The sequence below is a fragment of the Xiphophorus hellerii genome, chromosome 15 (assembly GCF_003331165.1).
Source record: "Xiphophorus hellerii strain 12219 chromosome 15, Xiphophorus_hellerii-4.1, whole genome shotgun sequence".
Classification (NCBI taxonomy): domain Eukaryota; kingdom Metazoa; phylum Chordata; class Actinopteri; order Cyprinodontiformes; family Poeciliidae; genus Xiphophorus; species Xiphophorus hellerii.
The window spans coordinates 3950437-3972222 of NC_045686.1; the positions used below are offsets into that span (position 1 = coordinate 3950437).

Genomic DNA, 21786 nt, shown 5'->3' on the forward strand with positions numbered 1-21786 from the left:
GGATGTGTGTGAGTTGGTGACAGGGTGAAGAGGGATCAGCGTTGTGTTCAAGGACAGGCAACGTCACCTCATTGTTTTGTTCTTATGTGAAATGCATGTTCGTTGTGTAATAAATAACGAAAAAGTTTTGTGAATGAAGTTGAGAGTTAATATCAAAACTTGTTTTTTATTATTTGTCTGCTTATCTTCAAAGCAGACAAAGAATAATTTTCCCAGCGAATAAAACTGAAACATCGACAAGCTAACGAGCTAAAGAGCGAAGTTTAGCTGAGCAGCTTAAAAATACTGAGCATATTTTTAAACTGCTCAGTTTAAAAATACTGTAATTTTTAAACTGAGCAGTAATTTTACATCCATGCAAACTCAAATGTAATATTTAAAACTTGAATACATAAAATCAGTTATTTAACAATATGAGGTGTTGTTTAAAAATAAAAAAGATAGCAATTTCTTTTTATTGCAGAGACATTAGATTCTTAAATTTATGGTATTCTTTAAATGTTGTAATTTTGGTTCATTGTAAACTTTACCTGTAAAAAGTTTGTAGAAATCTTTAACATAAGGTCAATATATATTTTTAAACTGTGATATGTTGTGTGTGTGTGCGTTATTGAAAATTTATATTTGTGACAATCATTAGGTAAATGCTAATGAACTGCCTTCCTGCAGTTTATGAGCATTGAACTGTTACTAAACAGTTCAATGCAAGGTTCATTAGCGTTAGCATTTTAGCTTCAATAAGCTATTAGCTATTTATTTTACTTTTTAGCAATGTTTAGTATACTGAATGGAGTAAATCAATTACAGAAAATATCCTAGTGATTTCCCACATGCTGATGAAAGGAATGACGCTAACATTAGCGTTTCTGCTGATTTTAGCTGATATACTTACTTTATAATACTGAACGGTGCACGTCCGCCTCGCTTAACGTTCTTGCGGTTCTCCGCGTGCCACTGATTACGTCGCGGCGTTCTTTAGCGTCGATGCCGATTTGTGGCGTGACGACGCCGGGCCCATGCCCGACGGGCGCGCCTTGGCAGGCCCCGGCTAAATTTCTTCCGAAATTTTCTAGTTGGGGCCTGCCATGCAAAGCAATGGCAGGAACCTATTACTCTACACCCAACAAGCGTCTCTTTATTATAATTCTTTATTTTTCTTCCGTCACCGTTAATGCGGCTCATACCGCTGGGTGCACACCTACAAATGAGGTATCAAAACGTGCAGAAAATTCACGCCATTGGAGCTATTATTTTTGGTGGGATTTGGGGTTAACGTGGCGACATAATTCGCAAAAAACTACGAAAAAAACCCCATTATAAGTCAATGGGAAAAATCCTGGAAATACCCTATTTTTGAGGATTTTCTGTGTCGTCACAAATTCACCTAGAAATGCCATTCAAATTTCATTTTGTAGATACGTCTGTGATCTCTTCGAAAGTGAAGACGGCTCGTCGATACCAGTTACGGTTTGTCCACAATTTGCCTCTAAGCGACCCAAAGTTTCTCATTTTTCCGAAAATTACAGTGCTTCTCTCGCTGATTAGAGTGAGAGATGAAGACAACTTTTTCAACCCAAATCATTTTTGAAATCGCCATCACGCCCACAAATATCGCACGATTAGTATCAAAATCGGTCCTGACATTGATACGCCTGTCTGCTCCGGTAAAATGTTTTCGAAATTTATCTAGACCGTACGGTTTTCTGTCACGGTGCTTCAGAGCAAAGTCATGCGACAGGATTTTCTGAGGCTGTCTGAGGCTCTCTCCCATGTATTTGAATAGAATTTCAGATCTGGGCACAACATTTCTTTCTCTCATCACTGTAAATGTTCTGAGTGAGGTACAGATATGAATCTCGGAACTATCGCAGAAGACACATAGGCCTGTCATACGCTCCAAACGCTTTTCGAATATGTATTACGGTTCCCGAACAGGAAGGATTTGTTTCCAATGCTTCTTTTCAGTAAAATGTGTTTGCTCAAACACACAATTGTGTGTTTGACAGCTCAGAGCTCAGAGCTCACACCCTGCTGAGACCATTATTTGCCATAGCAACGGATCTCAAGAGGCTATTGGCTGCTGGTTTGGACTACAGATACGCATCATTGTAGTTCTATCTATAGTGGAACCCTCAGTTGAAACAGATCAGGACTGAACTGGCCTTTAGAACTATTTGCTGCTATGGGCTGTATATAACTGATTTAACTCAGGAACTGTTACACATGGTATTAGTTTGGAACTTTAAAATTAAGCATAATAATAATTTCAAAATAAAAGCCTTGAATATTTTTACATCAGGTAATTGCTGTTTTTGGCTTTATTTGACTTTTTCATCCAAAGCACTGTTACACATGGTATTAGTTTGGCCCTTTGAAATGAAGCTTAACAAAAATTTCAAAATAAAAGCTTTGAATATTTTTACATCATGTAATTGCTATTTTTGGCTTTATATGACTTTTTCATCCAAAGCACTGTTACACATGGGATTAGTTCGGAACTTTAAAATGGAGCATAATAATAATTTCAAAATAAAAGCCTTGAATATTTTTACATCAGGTAATTGCGCTTTTTGGCTTTATGTGACTTTTTTATCCAAAGCACTGTTACACAATGGAATAGTTTGGCCCTCTGAAATGAAGCATACTGAAAATTTCAAAATAAAAGCCTTGAATATTTTTACGTCATGTAATTGCTCTTTTTGGCCGTATATGACTTTTTCATCCAAAGCACTGTTACACATGGGATTTGTTAGGAACTTTAAAATGGAGCATAATAATAATTTCAAAATAAAAGCCTTGAATATTTTTACGTCATGCAATTGCTCTTTTTGGCCGTATATGACTTTTTCATCCAAAGCACTGTTACACATGGGATTAGTTCGGAACTTTAAAATGGAGCATAATAATAATTTCAAAATAAAAGCCTTGCATATTTTTACATCAGGTAATTGCGCTTTTTGGCTTTATGTGACTTTTTTATCCAAAGCACTGTTACACATGGGATTCGTTCAGAACTTTAAAATGGAGCATACTGAAAATTTCAAAATAAAAGCCTTGAGAATTCTTACATGAGATTATTGCTGTTTTGAGCACTATGTAACTGATTTTATCCAATGACTGTTATTCATGGGATTAGGTTGGCCCTTTGAAATGAAGTTTAACAAAACTTCCAAAATAAAAGCCTTGACAAAAATTTTAAATCGTACCGAATGGTGCACGTCCGCCTCGCTTAACGTTCTTGCGGTTCTCCGCGTGCCATTGATTACGTCGCGGCGTCCTTTAGCGTCGACGCCGATTTGTGGCGTGACGACGCCGGGCCCGAGCCCGACGGGCGCGCCTTGGCAGGCCCCGGCTAAATTTCTTCCGAAATTTTCTAGTTGGGGCCTGCCATGCAAAGCAATGGCAGGAACCTATTACTATTGTCGGAGAGAAGCGTCTCTTTAATATTATTATTATTATTATAGAACTTTATTTTTCTTCCGTAACCGTTAATGCGGCTCGTACCGCTGGGTGCACACCTACAAATGAGGTATCAAAACGTGCAGAAAATTCACGCCATTGGAGCTATTACTTCTGGTGGGATTTGGGCTTAACGTGGCGACATAATTCGCAAAAAACTACGAAAAAAACCCCATTATAAGTCAATGGGATAAATCCTAGAAATACCCTATTTTTGAGGATTTTCTGTGTCGTCACAAATTCACCTAGAAATGCCATTCAAATTTCATTTTGTAGATACGTCTGTGATCTCTTCGAAAGTGAAGACGGCTCGTCGATACCAGTTACGGTTTGTCCACAATTTGCCTCTAAGCGACCCAAACTTTCTCATTTTTGCTCAAATTAGAGTGACAGCCGATGTAGGTTCAGATCTGGGCACAACATTTCTTTCTCTCATCACTGTAAATGCTCTGAGTGAGGTACAGATATGAATCTCGGGACTATCGCAGAAGACACATTGAACTGTCATACGCTTAAAACGCTTTTCGAATATGTATTACGGTTCCCGAACAAGAAGGATTTGTTTCCAATGCTTTTTTTCAGTAAAGTGTGTTTGCTCAAACACACTTGTGTGTTTGAGACCTCAGAGCTCAGAGCTCACACCTGCTGAGACCATTATTTACCATAGCAACGGAACTCAAGAGGCTATTGGCTGCTGGTTAGGACTACGAATACGCATCACTGTAGTTCTATCTATAGTGGAATACTCAGTTGAAACAGATCAGGACTGAACTGGCCTTTACAACTAATTGCTGCTTTGGGCTGTATATAACTGATTTAACTCAGTAACTGTTACACATGGGATTAGTTTTACACTTTAAAATTAAGCATATTGAAAATTTCACAATAAAAGCCCTGAATATTTTTACATGACGTAATTGCTCTTTTTTGGCTTTATTTGACTTTTTCATCCAAAGCACTGTTACACATGGTATTAGTTTGGCCCTTTAAAATGAGGCTTAACAAAAATTTCAAAATAAAAGCCCTGAATATTTTTACATGACGTAATTGCTCTTTTTTGGCTTTATTTGACTTTTTCATCCAAAGCACTGTTACACATGGTATTAGTTCAGAACTTTAAAATGAAGCATACTGAAAATTTCAAAATAAAAGCCTTGAATATTTTTACATCATGTAATTGCTCTTTTTGGCTTTATATGACTTTTTCATCCAAAGCACTGTTACACATGGGATTAGTTTGGAACTTTAAAATGGAGCATAATAATAATTTTAAAATAAAAGCCTTGAATATTTTTACATCATGTAATTGCTGTTTTTGGCTTTGTATGACTTTTTCATCCAAAGCACTGTTACACATGGGATTAGTTCGGAACTTTAAAATGAAACATACTGAAAATTTCAAAATAAAAGCCTTGAATATTTTTACATCATGTAATTGCTCTTTTTGGCTTTATTTGACTTTTTCATCCAAAGCACTGTTACACATGGGATTAGTTTGGCCCTTTGAAATGAAGCATACTGAAAATTTTAAAATAAAAGCCTTGAATATTTTTACATGACGTAATTGCTGTTTGTGGCTTTATGTGACTTTTTCATCCAAAGCACTGTTACACATGGGATTAGTTTGGAACTTTAAAATTAAGCATACTGAAAATTTCAAAATAAAAGCCTTGAATATTTTACATGACGTAATTGCTTTTTTTGGCCGTATATGACTTTTTCATCCAAAGCACTGTTACACATGGGATTAGTTCGGAACTTTAAAATGGAGCATACTGAAAATTTCAAAATAAAAGCCTTGAATATTTTTACATCAGCTACTTGTGTTTTGAGCATTATATAACTATTTTAACCCAAGGACTATTACGCATGGGATTAGTTTGGCCCTTTGAAATGAAGTTTAACAAAACTTCCAAAATAAAAGCCTTGACAACATTTTAAATCGTACTGAATGGTGCACGTCCGCCTCGCTTAACGTTCTTGCGGTTCTCCGCGTGCCACTGGTTACGTTGCGGCGTTCTTTGGCGTCGACGCCGATTTGTGGCGTGACGACGCCGGGCCCAAGCCCGACGGGCGCGCCTTGGCAGGCCCCGGCTAAATTTCTTCAGAAATTTTGTTTTTCTAGTTATTCTTTATTTTTCTTCCGTAACCGTTAATGCGGCTCATACCGCTGGGTGCACACCTACAAATGAGGTATCAAAACGTGCAGAAAATTCACGCCATTGGAGCTATTATTTTTGGTGGGATTTGGCCTTAACGTGGCGACATAATTCGCAAAAAACTACGAAAAAAAACCCATTATAAGTCAATGGGAAAAATCCTAGAAATACCCTATTTTTGAGGATTTTCTGTGTCGTCACAAATTCACCTAGAAATGCCATTCAAATTTCATTTTGTAGATACGTCTGTGATCTCTTCGAAAGTGAAGACGGCTCGTCGATACCAGTTACGGTTTGTCCACAATTTGCCTCTAAGCGACCCAAAGTTTCTCATTTTTCTTCAAATTAGAGTGACAGCCCATCTCGGTTCATATCTGGGCACAACATTTCTTTCTCTCATCACTGTAAATGTTCTGAGTGAGGTACAGATATGAATCTCGGGACTATCGCAGAAGACACATTGAACTGTCATACGCTTAAAACGCTTTTCGAATATGTATTACGGTTCCCGAACAAGAAGGATTTGTTTCCAATGCTTTTTTTCAGTAAAGTGTGTTTGCTCAAACACACTTGTGTGTTTGAGACCTCAGAGCTCAGAGCTCACACCTGCTGAGACCATTATTTACCATAGCAACGGAACTCAAGAGGCTATTGGCTGCTGGTTAGGACTACGAATACGCATCACTGTAGTTCTATCTATAGTGGAATACTCAGTTGAAACAGATCAGGACTGAACTGGCCTTTACAACTAATTGCTGCTTTGGGCTGTATATAACTGATTTAACTCAGTAACTGTTACACATGGGATTAGTTTTACACTTTAAAATTAAGCATATTGAAAATTTCACAATAAAAGCCCTGAATATTTTTACATGACGTAATTGCTCTTTTTTGGCTTTATTTGACTTTTTCATCCAAAGCACTGTTACACATGGTATTAGTTTGGCCCTTTAAAATGAAGCTTAACAAAAATTTCAAAATAAAAGCCCTGAATATTTTTACATGACGTAATTGCTCTTTTTTGGCTTTATTTGACTTTTTCATCCAAAGCACTGTTACACATGGTATTAGTTCAGAACTTTAAAATGAAGCATACTGAAAATTTCAAAATAAAAGCCTTGAATATTTTTACATCATGTAATTGCTCTTTTTGGCTTTATATGACTTTTTCATCCAAAGCACTGTTACACATGGGATTAGTTTGGAACTTTAAAATGAAGCATACTGAAAATTTCAAAATAAAAGCCTTGAATATTTTTACATCATGTAATTGCTCTTTTTGGCTTTATTTGACTTTTTCATCCAAAGCACTGTTACACATGGTATTAGTTTGGAACTTTAAAATGGAGCATAATAATAATTTTAAAATAAAAGCCTTGAATATTTTTACATCATGTAATTGCTGTTTTTGGCTTTGTATGACTTTTTCATCCAAAGCACTGTTACACATGGGATTAGTTCGGAACTTTAAAATGAAACATACTGAAAATTTCAAAATAAAAGCCTTGAATATTTTTACATCATGTAATTGCTCTTTTTGGCTTTATTTGACTTTTTCATCCAAAGCACTGTTACACATGGGATTAGTTTGGCCCTTTGAAATGAAGCATACTGAAAATTTTAAAATAAAAGCCTTGAATATTTTTACATGACGTAATTGCTGTTTGTGGCTTTATGTGACTTTTTCATCCAAAGCACTGTTACACATGGGATTAGTTTGGAACTTTAAAATTAAGCATACTGAAAATTTCAAAATAAAAGCCTTGAATACTTTACATGACGTAATTGCTTTTTTTGGCCGTATATGACTTTTTCATCCAAAGCACTGTTACACATGGGATTAGTTCGGAACTTTAAAATGGAGCATACTGAAAATTTCAAAATAAAAGCCTTGAATATTTTTACATCAGCTACTTGTGTTTTGAGCATTATATAACTATTTTAACCCAAGGACTATTACGCATGGGATTAGTTTGGCCCTTTGAAATGAAGTTTAACAAAACTTCCAAAATAAAAGCCTTGACAACATTTTAAATCGTACTGAATGGTGCACGTCCGCCTCGCTTAACGTTCTTGCGGTTCTCCGCGTGCCACTGGTTACGTTGCGGCGTTCTTTGGCGTCGACGCCGATTTGTGGCGTGACGACGCCGGGCCCAAGCCCGACGGGCGCGCCTTGGCAGGCCCCGGCTAAATTTCTTCAGAAATTTTGTTTTTCTAGTTATTCTTTATTTTTCTTCCGTAACCGTTAATGCGGCTCATACCGCTGGGTGCACACCTACAAATGAGGTATCAAAACGTGCAGAAAATTCACGCCATTGGAGCTATTACTTTTGGTGGGATTTGGGGTTAACGTGGCGACATAATTCGCAAAAAACTACGAAAAAAACCCCATTATAAGTCAATGGGAAAAATCCTAGAAATACCCTATTTTTGAGGATTTTCTGTGTCGTCACAAATTCACCTAGAAATGCCATTCAAATTTCATTTTGTAGATACGTCTGTGATCTCTTCGAAAGTGAAGACGGCTCGTCGATACCAGTTACGGTTTGTCCACAATTTGTCTCTAAGCGACCCAAAGTTTCTCATTTTTCCTAAAGTTAGAGTGTCTCTCTGGCTGCTTAGAGTGAGAGATGAAGACAACTTTTTCAGCCCAAATCATTTTTGAAATCGCCATCACGGCCACAAATATCGCACGATTAGTATCAAAATCGGTCCTGACATTGATACGCCTGTCTGCTCCGGTAAAATGTTTTCGAAATTTATCTAGACCGTACGGTTTTCTGTCACGGTGCTTCAGAGCAAAGTCATGCGACAGGATTTTCTGAGGCTCTCAGGCTCTTTCAGTAACACTTCACACCTTGGTGTGAAACTTATTTAACATAGCAACGGAACTCAAGAGGCTATTGGCTGCTGATTTGGACTACAAATACGCATCATTGTAGTTCTATCTATAGTGAAACCCTGAGTTGAAACAGATCAGGACTGAACTGGCCTTTAGAACTAATTGCTGCTATGGGCTGTATATAACTGATTTAACTCAGTAACTGTTACACATGGGATTAGTTTTGAACTTTAAAATGAAGCTTAACAAAAATTTCACAATAAAAGCCTTGAATATTTTTACATCATGTAATTGCTCTTTTTGGCTTTATTTGACTTTTTCATCCAAAGCACTGTTACACATGGTATTAGTTTGGCCCTTTGAAATGAAGCTTAACAAAAATTTCAAAATAAAAGCCTTGAATATTTTTACATCAGAAAATTGCTCTTTTGAGCTTTATATAACTGATTTAACCCAGCAATTGTTACACATGGGATTAGTGTGGCAATTTAAAATTAAGCTTGATGAAAATTTCAAAATAAAAGCCTTGAATATTTTTACATCAGCTACTTGTGTTTTGAGCATTATATAACTATTTTTACCTAAGGACTATTACGCATGGGATTAGTTTGGCCCTTTGAAATGAAGCATCCTGCAAATTTCAAAATAAAAGCCTTGAATATTTTTACATGACGTAATTGCTCTTTTTGGCTTTATTTGACTTTTTCATCCAAAGCACTGTTACACATGGTATTAGTTTGGCCCTTTGAAATGAAGCTTAACAAAAGTTTCAAAATAAAAGCCTTGAATATTTTTACATGACGTAATTGCTCTTTTTCGCTTTATTTGACTTTTTCATCCAAAGCACTCTTACACGTGGTATTAGTTCAGAACTTTAAAATGAAGCATACTAAAAATTTCAAAATAAAAGCCTTGAATATTTTTACATCAGCTACTTGTGTTTTGAGCATTATATAACTATTTTAACCCAAGGACTATTACGCTTGGGATTAGTTTGGCCCTTTGAAATGAAGTTTAACAAAACTTCCAAAATAAAAGCCTTGACAACATTTTAAATCGTACCGAACGGTGCACGTCCGCCTCGCTTAACGTTCTTGCGGTTCTCCGCGTGCCACTGATTACGTCGCGGCGTTCTTTGGCGTCGATGCCGATTTGTGGCGTGACGACGCCGGGCCCATGCCCGACGGGCGCGCCTTGGCAGGCCCCGGCTAAATTTCTTCCGAAATTTTCTAGTTTTCATCGAAAGTCTGTTATTGTGTTTTGAGCACAAAGGCTGGTGTTTTGCTAAACCCAAGTTCACCGGCTCTCACTGAGGCTCTCCATTAACGTTACGTTAGTTACATTCAGATGGCACAAACGGCTTCCTCGTTTTTTCCTGTTTTCTCGGAAAAACGTTATGCTTTCAAACTGTGGTTGCAGCTCACACTGACAGATAAACAGTTACAGTGAGGTGCGTCTGTGAATGTTGGGTTGAAATCAGTACGTAGAGCTTCGTACTGACTCTGATCTGCCACAGAGAGAGTGAGAGAAATGTTTCGTTAGTCCGTTTTGGGCATCTTTGATTTTAATATTTATTGTTTTGCATTTGTTGATGTGCATATTACTTTAAAATCTGTTTCATATTTTTGTCTAACATCTTAAAACGATAGTTCATTTTTTGAAGTGGGATTGGATGAGGTATTCATCCATAGTTGGTATATTATAGAGCTGGATGATTTTGAAAAAATACTTAATTGTGATGATCTTTTCAGTGACATTACAGTTGCGAAATGATTTGCAATTTCTGAGGGAAATATAATTTTGTATAATTGTTTTCTTATTTTCATTGAAAATATTAAGATGATTATGGCACGATTCTTGCAGGGATGTGTAACAGATGTTTTTTTTTAAGTCTCTAGATTATGATGTGTAGGCCAGGACATCTTTGCAGCAGAACATTTCATTTAAAATCATTTTTTTAAGATTTAAGAAATATTGTACCTCCTGTGATTTGAAAATCGCAGTAGGCTGTATTGCAATTTTGATCAAATTTTGATTAATTGTTCAGCCCTGGCACATTATTTAATTACCAGATCTATTAGTGATGTAGGCTACTATTTATACACTAATTTAAAAACACCTTTTTTTCTTATTGTCTTAGGTTCTGGCCTATGGGGTGGCAGTGTAAGATCTGCAAGTCTTTGTCTGCAACAAAGGGGAATCTACTAAAACATTACAGACTACAACACGCAACATTTGGTCGTGGGCAAACCCAGCCATGTCTATATGACAGTTGTCCTTGCACATTTAAAACACAGGGTGCCCTTCGCACACATTTGTCCAGGTATCATACAGCTCATGTCAGTATACAGCCAGGAATCATCTCTGCTTTTAAGTGTTTAGTTTGCAGTGCTAGTTGTTCTACAGAGAGGGACTACTTTCAGCATATAGGAAATCACCTGAAGAGCCACGAAACTGTCTTTTGTGTATTTGAAGGATGCAGCTTTCGGACAAATATATACAATACATTTTTGAAACACAAAAGTAGAACACACAAATCCTATTCTTCGAGCGATTTTAAGCAAGGTGTGTATGAGAGTCACCACGATCAGATTGTTGACCATTCTGATTCATTAGAGGCCAGTGATAATGAGGGCACAAGTTTAGATTGTGATAAGGAAAGTGCTTCATACTTGGTTCTTCAAAGAATCGGTTTACTTCTGCTGAAGCTAGAAAGTGTCTATAATGCCTCAGTGAAGTGCATTGATGCCTTGGTTGAAGACCTTCAGTTCATTTCATCTTCAGCATCTGTTGAAGTTGTTAGAGATATACTTGATTCAACATTGAAGTTAAATAAGAGCATTGTTGACCAGGCCATCATAACAGACTTGGCAGAACAGTTGTGCAACTTCCATCCCATTAGTACAGCACTTGCTGTAGGTGGTCCACTTGGTTCAGCTTTTAAGAGAAGAAGGTATTTTAAGGAGCATTTCCAGTGTGTTGATCCTGTTGAATATATTCTTGATTCCCAAAGAACAAGACCTTTCAATATGTACCTATTCTCGAGACTTTGCAGAAGGTTTTGAAGAATAAACACATTGCAGAGGGAATCTCATCCAGACATTTAAACAGTACTGGATATATTACGTCAACTTTTGATGGCAAACTTTTCAAGCAAAATGCCTTCTATGCTGGAGAAGAGACAAAACTCTCTATAATCCTTTATGTCGATGACTTTGAGGTGTGCAACCCACTAGGAACTTCAAAAAAAAAACACAAAATAACAGCCGTTTATTGGATGTTGGCAAATGTACCTTTCCAGTTGCAGTCTGCATTAACGTCGATACACCTAGCTTTACTTTGCAAAGCTGTTGATGTCAAACAGTTTGAATACAAAGCAGTTTTGGAACCCCTCTTGAAAGATCTTGCCACTCTAGAACAGGACGGGATTTTCATTTCCAGTGTTGGAAAAAGAGTTAAAGGAACTGTACACTGTGTTGTAGCCGATAATCTCGGTGCACATTCAATTAGTGGACTAGTTGAAAGTTTCACGGGGCCGTACATCTGTAGATTTTGTCTTGGACATTCTTCAGAGTACCAGACACACGAAGTGCGGACTGGAGTGTTTCCACCTCGGACAAAGAAGGACCATAGTTTGCATGTGCAAACTGTGAGAGAAAATCCAAATTTAACCCATTGCTTTGGCGTTAAGCGGTCGTGTCCATTGACTGATAAACTGAATCACTTTCATTTTGTGTCTGGGTATCCACCAGATGCACTACATGACCTTTTTGAAGGAATAGTCCCAAGAGAACTAGCATTGTGTTTTCAGACTTTCACCAAGAAGAAGTACTTTAATTTGACTGAACTCAACGAGTTAATCACACGTTTTCCCTATAAGGGCTCAGACAAAGCCAACAGCCCTCAAGCAGTCCCTCAAAACTACATTCGTCGCAGAACGATAGGAGGAAATGCCCATGAAAATTGGGCCCTAATACGGTTGTTGCCAGTCATTGTTGGTTCACGGGTACCTGAGGATGATGCTGCCTGGCAGGTTCTTCTGACTTTAAAAGACATAGTTGAATTGGTGGTTGCCCCTGTTCATACAGTTGAAACTATTGCATACCTTGACTTTAAAATATCTGAGCATCGTGACAGATTCTTAGCAGTTTTTCCTGAAGAGACACTGACACCCAAACACCATTATTTAGAACATTACCCTGCACTGATTGCAGAGTATGGGCCTCTGGTTGGTGTATGGACAATGCGCTTTGAAGCGAAACACAGCTTTTTCAAGCAAGTTGTGAGGCACACAAAGAACTTCAAAAATATATTGGTGACCCTTGCTACAAAACATCAGATGATGATGGCATGCCATTTACATACAGATGTTGGAAAACAGCCATTGTGTGTCACAAAAATATCTGTGGTGCCTTTAGATGTGCTGCATTCAGACATACAGGAAGCTTTAAGAGAAACATCACCGCTTCTGTCTTCCGTGCAGTTAGCTAACACTGTCACCTGCTATGGAACAAAGTACACTGTTGGGATGATCTTGCCGTATGGCTCTACTGGGGGACTTCCTGACTTTGCTGAGATTATTCAGATAGCCATTTTAAACAACCGTGCACATTTTATTGTAAAGTTACTAGATGCATGGTATGAAGAGCATCTTAGATCTTTTCAACTAGAGAACACTGGGAAAATGGCTCTTGTTGAGCAGCAGAAACTTGGTGATGTGTACCCCTTGGCTGCATACAGTGTGGGAGGAAAACGCTTGGTTACACTCAAACGTCACATCTGTTATTTGTTTTAGGTAAGTTTGATAAATTATGGTAACCTTTACATCTCATAACATCTGTTTTTAAACCCATTGTTCTGGAAATATAACAACAGTATCCTTTTTTGTTGACATTTTAGGAATTTAATAATCATAATTATGGAACACACATTTAATGTTATGATTATAAGTGTGGTGTTCCACTTAAATAAGTACAGATTTTATTTATACATTTTTTTATACAGGTTTTTTTTCATGTACTGTATAAGAATATATTTAACTTTTGTCTATTCTTGTCAGGATGGCAGAGATGGAGGCAAAACTCAGAGTAATAATTGACGACCGAATTGAGAAGTTGGTCCTTCCATCAGGAATCCCGCCCACTGTGGAGGAGCTGCATAATATTGTGAAGGAGACCTTTGGGATTTCTACTGAGTTCAGTCTTCAGTATTTTGACTTGGAATTTGAAGATTATTTTACTCTTCACAACAGTGATCTTATCAAACACAAAGGCACTATAAAGGTTGTTCACACTTCTCCTATTCTTCTGAACTTGTATGCAGCTCATGAAAGTTTGGACAGTTCCTTTGTTCAACAGTCCACTGACTGTGACTCTGCATCGTTTGAAGAGTCAACTGCATCAAATGCAGAGTCATCTGCTGGAACATCTTCTTCACAGGACACCATTATCCTGTCTGGGCGCAGTACCGCAGAACGCTGTCAGCCATGGCCAAAGCAGTTCCCCATTCCACAGTTTGCATACGAAACTGAGATGTACCTTGAAAGAGGCAATGAGGACTACAAGAAGAATGGAACACTTCTCACTACCTCTAAGATCAAGGCAGACATACTTGAGAAACTGGCTGAAACTGTATATACTTATACAGCCTATCCATCAGGTTCACAGATAAGTGATGTTGCTCAGGCACTTGTCAATAAATATCCTTTTCTCAAGGAACCCGGTTCCTTTGCAGGTTACTATGGCTGGCAGCAAAGCCTTAAATACAAGATGTCAAATTATCGCACCAAACTCAGAGGCTACGGTGTTCCTGAGGTGTTATGCAATGCACTGAAACACAAGACCCCTGCGGACAAGAAGTCTGCAAAGAATGTAAAAAAGCCTCGAAAAGCAGAGGTAAATTTCCTTCCTCCTTACCCGGCTGGAGAGGATGAAGAAAGTCAAGAACAAGAGAGGATTCAGTTGCTTACTGAAGTAAAGAAAAAGGACAACAACGCATTGATAAAAGAAAAAATGGCCAAAACATTTGCACACAGAAGAAACGAAATCATCAACCAATCACCCAGTATAGGGGACATCAAAGCCAGATGGCCCGCTCTATTTGAGACATCTCACGTGAGTTATAAGTGCATGCTAATCAGAAATGTTCCTAGTCAATGTGAAGGATTGCATTTGTGATTCTGCATTTAGCTATTTGATACAAAATGTGTTGCGTTACTGTCATCTATTTTATAGATCAAATTTGATCCGTCTTCTTGCTTTTGAAAAATGTCGTAAGAACAGTATGTATGTTTGTAATATTTGAGGCTTTAAAACTGGTTTCATGATTTGTCTTTCAGATCCAGGATGAGTTTCACAGAATCACAATGGTGCATCTTGAATCAAAGTTCATGTCCAAACTGGATGAATATACTCCTCGACTTCTGAACCTCTTCCACTCCAAGGGCGGAAACATGGGGTTGAGATTGCAGGCTATCCTACTCAAGGTATCCTTCATTGAGCATTATGGTTGCTAATATTTTATTCTCAAAATTTTGTGTTTAAACTTCTGGAATATCATTACTTAAATTTACTGGAGGTTAGCCTGTGATTCTCTTTATAAATGGAATATGAAATAATCGCATGAGAATTTGTTTCAGTAGTGTTTTATTACACTGGTCCCCAAGACGGCACAGGAAGGATCCTTGAGCTTATTAACAGTAATATAAACCACCTGGTGTTTATTTTTTTCGTTTCAGACTCCAAGCAATCCTGACATCAACATGACCAGAGATGTTATCATTCGATGTTTGATGCTGTACCTTGGGGAATCTACAGATCAACTCTTAAAAGAGTACGATGTAAGTTGAAGTAGATGTTAAAATATAAAGTAGGTGATTTCTCTCATCTCTTTTACTTGGTATTCGTTGGAAAGTCAAATCACAAAATAGTCATAACTGTATTTCTCCCAGTAGTTATTGGCAAGCTATATCATTGTCCTCTGTTAAGTGTGTTTACATTTTATTTTCCATTAAGGAATTTTTAAGTGCTAGTGCAGAATGCTATCTCAATTTGATTTCACCAACTGGCATAATTTAAAACTTGTCAGTAATTTATGTAATTTTTTTCCTAAGAATGCTTTACCTAACCATAACTTGATTTTTTTTAAGTCTTTGCAATTTGTCCCTAAAAGCGAGCTAAGAAATTATGGCCAAGACGCTGCTTTGTGAATACAAAGACATTTTTACAGAAAGACTGAGGCAATGCAGAATAAGATATTCATCAAGACAGTGCCAGGAAGAAATAATAGTGTAATGTGATTTAATTTCAGAAACTTCATTTAGAAATATTTGTAACTGTTCAGCTCATCATTGTATAATTGATTATATTATAATAATATAATATATTATTATGATTGATTTATATTTGTTTTTTTTTTCATTTTTAAATGATGTGCATTTTTTTTAGTGTTATCTCAGATTTGTCTAAAACACTGACATAAATAGAGTGCATTACAAGCAACGGCTGACAAACTCCAGATTTTCTTGTCCAAACAGTTGTAAGCAATTTGGGAAATGGAACCTTCTCCTTTGGCTGTATTGTCTGATATGCACAATGTTCTTGCTATTACAGGATGCTGATGAAGACAGTGTGTCACAGGACCTTGCTGTTCAAAGCCTGAAGATCTACAATGTCAAAGCTAACATGTCAGAGGATCCAGACATCGGTATCGTGGTGGACGGCGTGAAAATTCTAACTGCTCTGGGTAACTTTCCAAGGGCTTGCTCCCTGCTTGTTGGGTTGGCATATGCTGTGAATCTTGCCTATCCAAAGGAGCTCAGATACACGTTTGAAGTGTTTCAGAAACTTCTCCTCGGGCTGGATAGTTCAAAGCTCTCCCCAAAAGTGAACAGCCTCAGGAATAAACTACTGGCTTAAGAAAACGGACCCTTGCTAAACAAAAGGGAATAGACAAGTCAAAGTCACTGTGAAAACCAACACGCAAAACTTTGTGAAATGCTCTGTGAAGTTAGTTACAATTAGGGTAATTTTCAGTTCAGTGGATTTCTGCATGTGTATTTTTTCTTGCAGTACATTACAGTTAACCACCCTTTTTCTAAGGACTGACCCCTTGTTCTCATATGTGGTAGTGCGGCCTGTTATATGGCTTGGATCTGTTCAGGTCTGTCACATGAGCCCTTGTGCCTTTTATAGACCATAGAGCATCCACTATTGCCTTTTTGGAGAGTCCATGCAGGCTTCACCACTGAAGGGTGATGATCTGCAGACTGCAAAACTTTGTTGTGTTTCATTGCACTTTATATAATATGTTTTTGTTCAGTTCTGTCTTTCAACTTATTTTTCGAAAAGGAAAATAAGTGTCATGGAGCCAAGGGCCCCAACACAGTGACAAGATGTAGCATAAACATACAAAAAAAGAAAATGGAAGTTTTTATGCCTCCAAGGTCTCGCACATCTCTCACATCTTGTCATGTGTTTTCCCCAGGTACGTTTTATGTGCATACTTGTTTTGTGCTCTGCATGCCTCTTAAACATAAAGTGAACTCTTATGTGATTGATAAATTGTTGAAGCAAGCTTAACTGAGTCCAAGTTGATTGTTGTTGATGTGATGGTTCTAAAAAATCATGTTAACTATACTTTGAGCAGAGTGGCACTATGTTTTTGACTTGATACTGATATATATTGCCCCTTCTCTGTTTTATTGTTGTATTTTGGAATTTTGCACTTGTTGGGTGCTGGATAAACACGTTTTATAAAGTTGCACAAATAAATGCTGCTGCTGTTTTATGCATTGTAATTTGTTGTTTTTTGATGCCACTCAAGTTTGGTCAGGATATTGGGTAAATTAGACACAGAAAAATTATGGCAACAAAGTGACATTCAATATTATTGAATAGATTTAAAGTCCTATGATACAAATAAAAACTTAAAATTTATCAATTATTTTAGCTACAGATAAATAAGAACAACAGTGTTAATGTGTTGAATTAAGCAATAATGTGCTACAATATGAGTTGATATCATTTATATTATTTACTTAATCCAAATAATTTTTATGCTGATGTTTAGTAAATCTAAATCAATTTCACCCATTTAATTAATAAATATGTTAATTTCACCTAGATTATCAGTAAATAGGAATCAATTTCCCCCAGATATTTAGTAAATCTAAATCATTTTTGCTCAGATACTTAGTAAATAAAAATAAGTTTTCCTTGTAAAATTGACTTGGATTTACTAAATATTTTTTGGCAATGTAACTTATCATTTGGCTTGATATTACTAAATCCAACACATTTCAGCTGTTGCTTTTATTAAGATGTACTTAATTTTTTTAAGTTAAGTTAAGTTAACATATTCAATACGTTTTAATCAAAATTGTATAACCTAAAATCTATTCAATTATATTACGTGTCACTTTGTGCCACAATTTTTTTAAGTAACCATTGGTCAAATTTTTCTCAGTGTAGAGGCTTTCCATTTGGTGGCAAGAATCTTGGTTGCCATGACAATATCAAATTGTCATCCTCACATACCATCTGTGGTTGTTGTTTACTGTCCAGAATAAGAAGATAGCATGGTGGGGTCAAGCAGACTAGCATTCACATCAAAGGAGATTAAAGTGCTAAACCTAGAATGAAAAGTGAAAAAAAAAAAAAAAATTACACAACTATGGGTATTTTAAAAAATTGGCCGATAGTCACTCATATACCCACATTTCAGCTTCATGCAGAAACTGAAACCAGGTTTCCAACATGACTGATGATGTGACCTGTTGGGTGTGCATGCACAGAGCAAAAGTCATTCTTAATGTCAATTCATACTTTACTCTAAACATAATCCTAATCGCATCCCTAAAGACTGCCTCAGTAATATAAGTGTGCAAGGCTCAAATACAGATGAAATGTACAAACACAGATTTCAAGTCTAATTTATTTATCTGCAGTTGGAGCCGTTTGAAGAGTCCCGCTGCAGCAGCCAGACATCCTGAGTACTTGTTCATTTCTTCCAATCACTTCAAGTCATATTAGGTCACAGAGCAGAGCAGTAACCCAGTAATTGATCAACAGATTAGAACTGACTTTCTATTTCCTTTTTTTGCAGTAAGTCAGATCTTCTGATTTGTGGCTACCAATCAAATGTCCAATATCAACCACAGTGACAGGACTAAACCAGTACTCGAGCCCTAAAAACTATTCATTAAAAAATTCAGGAAATTTGCTGCTATACCAGTTCATATGACATGAAGAAATGTATTACAAAACAGAAAAGGAATGTGGAATATTCATATGCTCTGGTTCTGTTCGTATTTAGTTTGTATCTTACCTATGTATAAGACATTTTATTGAAATTAATATACCATACTTTCTTTCATGCTCTTACACCGTTGATATTGTTGGTTCCATATTCCTCCCTAGAGAAAATCCTCAGTGATCTAGTCTGATGAGAAGTCCACCTGTCCAAGAACTAATTCTTACTTAACCCTGGGCATATGTTGGGATATTTAATGTCACCTTTGAGTGGTTCAATGATAGGATAAGAGCTTTTTCCTTGTGAAAGAAAGCTGCAACCTCCTTACTTTCATGTGTAAATTGAGCCAACGCATCATAGCAGGGGAAGTAGCTGTTTACAGCTTGCCAGAATATGCATTTCCCATCTTTGATTTAAAAATCCCAATGAGAAAACCTCAGCATTTGTTTGTGCATCACTGCTTGAATAAAGTTACCAACAAGAAGTCTGAAGTGTAGCACTTGCATACAGACATTCGTGTAAACCTTCATATAAATATACCTTCATATAATAATAAAGAATAATAATACATTTTATTTGTAGGCCCCTTTCTGGACACTCAAGATCATCTTACATAATTTTACATAAAAACAAACAAAATGGAAATGTATAGTAAAAATTAGTACAAAACAAGATTTAAATAGACAATGCAATTGCAATCAAAGACTATAAGCTACTTGAAACAGATGGGTTTTGAGTTTGGACTTGAAGTGGGTTAGGGTTAGGGTTAGTAAGTGGTATTTGTGGATCATAAACAATCAATTGGGAGATTAAGCTGAATATCCTTTCCCTCTTCTACCGACTGGCAAAGAGTTGATGTTACGGAGATCAGGTGGAGAGTGAGATCCAGAGTTTGTGAGCAGAGCGGCTGAATGCTCTGCTCGCGATAGTGACAAGACGGATGGGGGAACAGAGAGAACAGAAGAAAAGGATCTGAGGGTACAGGTGGGTGTAGCAATGTGAAGGAGCTCCAAAAGATATGGGGAGGGGATGAGGTTGTGAACCACTTTGAAAATTAGGAGCATTTTATAGTTGATGCAATATGAGATGGGAAGCCAATGGAGTTGTTGTAGAACAGGTGAGATTTGATGAATTGAAGGGGTCCATGTGATGATACAAGCGGCTGAATTTTGAACCATTTGTAATTTATGGAGAAATTACAGACCAAAGAAAAGAGAATTACAGCAATCTAAATGAGAAGTGACCAGACTGTGGACCAGAACAGCAGTAGAGTGAGGAGTGAGAGAAGGACTGAGACGATGAATATTTCAGAGATGAAAGTAGGCTGACCGACTGATATTGTTGACAAGGGAGGCGAAGGAGAGAGTGCTATTGAGGATAACACCCAGACTCAACCTGAGGGGAGGGAAAAATTGAGGAGTTATCAACTGAAATTGAGAAGTTATTAAGTTTACTTAGGATTGATTTAGTACCAATTAAGAGAAGTTCAGTTTATTTCAGTTTAATTTAAGAAGGTTAAGGGTGAGCCAGTGTTTTATTTCAAGAAGACAATCGGTGAGGGATGAAAGAGAAGCATAGAATTAGGTTTGGTTGAGAAATAGAGCTGGATGTCATCCGCGTAGCAGTGAAACTGAATATTATGTTTGCGAAAAATATAACCAAGGGGTAGAAGGTTAATGATAAACAGGAAGGGTCCCGGGACAGAGCCCCAGGGAGCGGGAACAGGATGAGAGGTAAATGATTTTAACTGAACAAACTGATTCCCGACTGAGAGGTATGAATGAAACCAGTTCACAAGTGTATTTACAATACCAAGAGATGTCAAGGAGGATGTTATATGAAATTGTATCAAAAGCCACAGTTAGATCAAACAGAAGTAGTATGGATAATAAACCAGAGTCAGCAGCAAGGAGGAGGTAATTGGTCATTTTAAGAATTGCTTTTTCGGTACTGTGGAGTGGACGGAAACCAAATTGGGATTATTCATATAAATTATTGCTGGATTCATATAAGAATGAAGTTGGGCACCAAGTGTTTTTTCAAGAATGTTTGAAATTAATGGTAGATATGAGATAGGACATTGAGGTTATTATGATCTAAACCAGGTTTCTTAACCCCTTAACTGGTGGCGAAAAAGGCAGAGAATTCAGACAAACTAGATTTGTCCCATGGATGGGACACCGCCAGGGGGTTAAGTATTGAGGTTATGGCAGCTGTTTTGAGTACCAGGGGAACAACACCAGTAGTAAGGGAAGAATGTATGATGTCAGTGATGACAGGGGACAGAGAGGGGAGAAAAGCATTAACAAGAACGTTGGAAGAGAATCTAAATGACAGGTTCAAGATTTTGTTTTTTGAAATAATTTGGTGACGTTATCAACTGAGGGGACGCTGAAGACCGAAAATGAATTAGTAGGGGACAACTTGAACTGGAAGAAGTGAAATTAAGGCAACAGTGGGTAAAAGTTACTGGTGGATATGTACTATCTTAGAAGAAAAAAATTATACTAGAGTGTTACAAAAATCCGAGGAATACAGGTTGAAGAGAATCTAGTGGTTTGGTAATGTTTGCAAGTACAGAAAATATGGCTTTGGAGTTACCCTCATTAGAACTGATTAAAGTGGAATAATCTCTTGATTCAGCTGTAGAAATTGAATCTTTATAGTGAAAAATATAATTGGAATACATATCTTTGTGTACAGTGAGACCAGTTGATAGAAATGCTGATACTTTTTGTCCATTTATTTTAGTATAATAGCCGCTGTGTTTTTGTACTTCTGCAAGATATGTTTTTTTTCCATTAAAGAAGTTTCTAGACAATGTGCAGATGTTTCCGCAGTTGTGTCAAGATAAGAGACCTGAAAAATATCTTGTGTAAAATGCCTAACCCTTACCCTAACCCTCACAATAAAATGGTTGTGCTCAGTACCGGCTTGTGTCCCCTTCTCTCGATGCAGCACCAAAAAATAGAGAGGAACCACACACAATCTGTAAATGGAGACCAATCTGACCGGGGCTGACTGGGGAAGAACCAGTTAAAGCCACTCCCATGGAGAAGGGGCTTGAAACATTAA

At 37.2% G+C, this 21786-nt stretch overlaps 1 protein-coding gene across 1 annotated transcript; it reads left to right on the top strand.

Annotated features, from left to right (window-relative positions):
* Nucleotides 1–13498: 13498 nt before the first annotated feature.
* LOC116733743 (sterile alpha motif domain-containing protein 3-like) lies at nt 13499–16587 on the top strand. Its single transcript, XM_032584549.1, has 4 exons — nt 13499–14573; nt 14798–14944; nt 15197–15298; nt 16071–16587. Exons 1-4 carry the CDS (start codon nt 13521–13523, stop codon nt 16374–16376), a joined length of 1608 nt encoding a protein of 535 aa, XP_032440440.1. The 5' UTR covers nt 13499–13520; the 3' UTR covers nt 16377–16587.
* The last annotated feature ends 5199 nt before the right edge of the window (nt 16588–21786 follow it).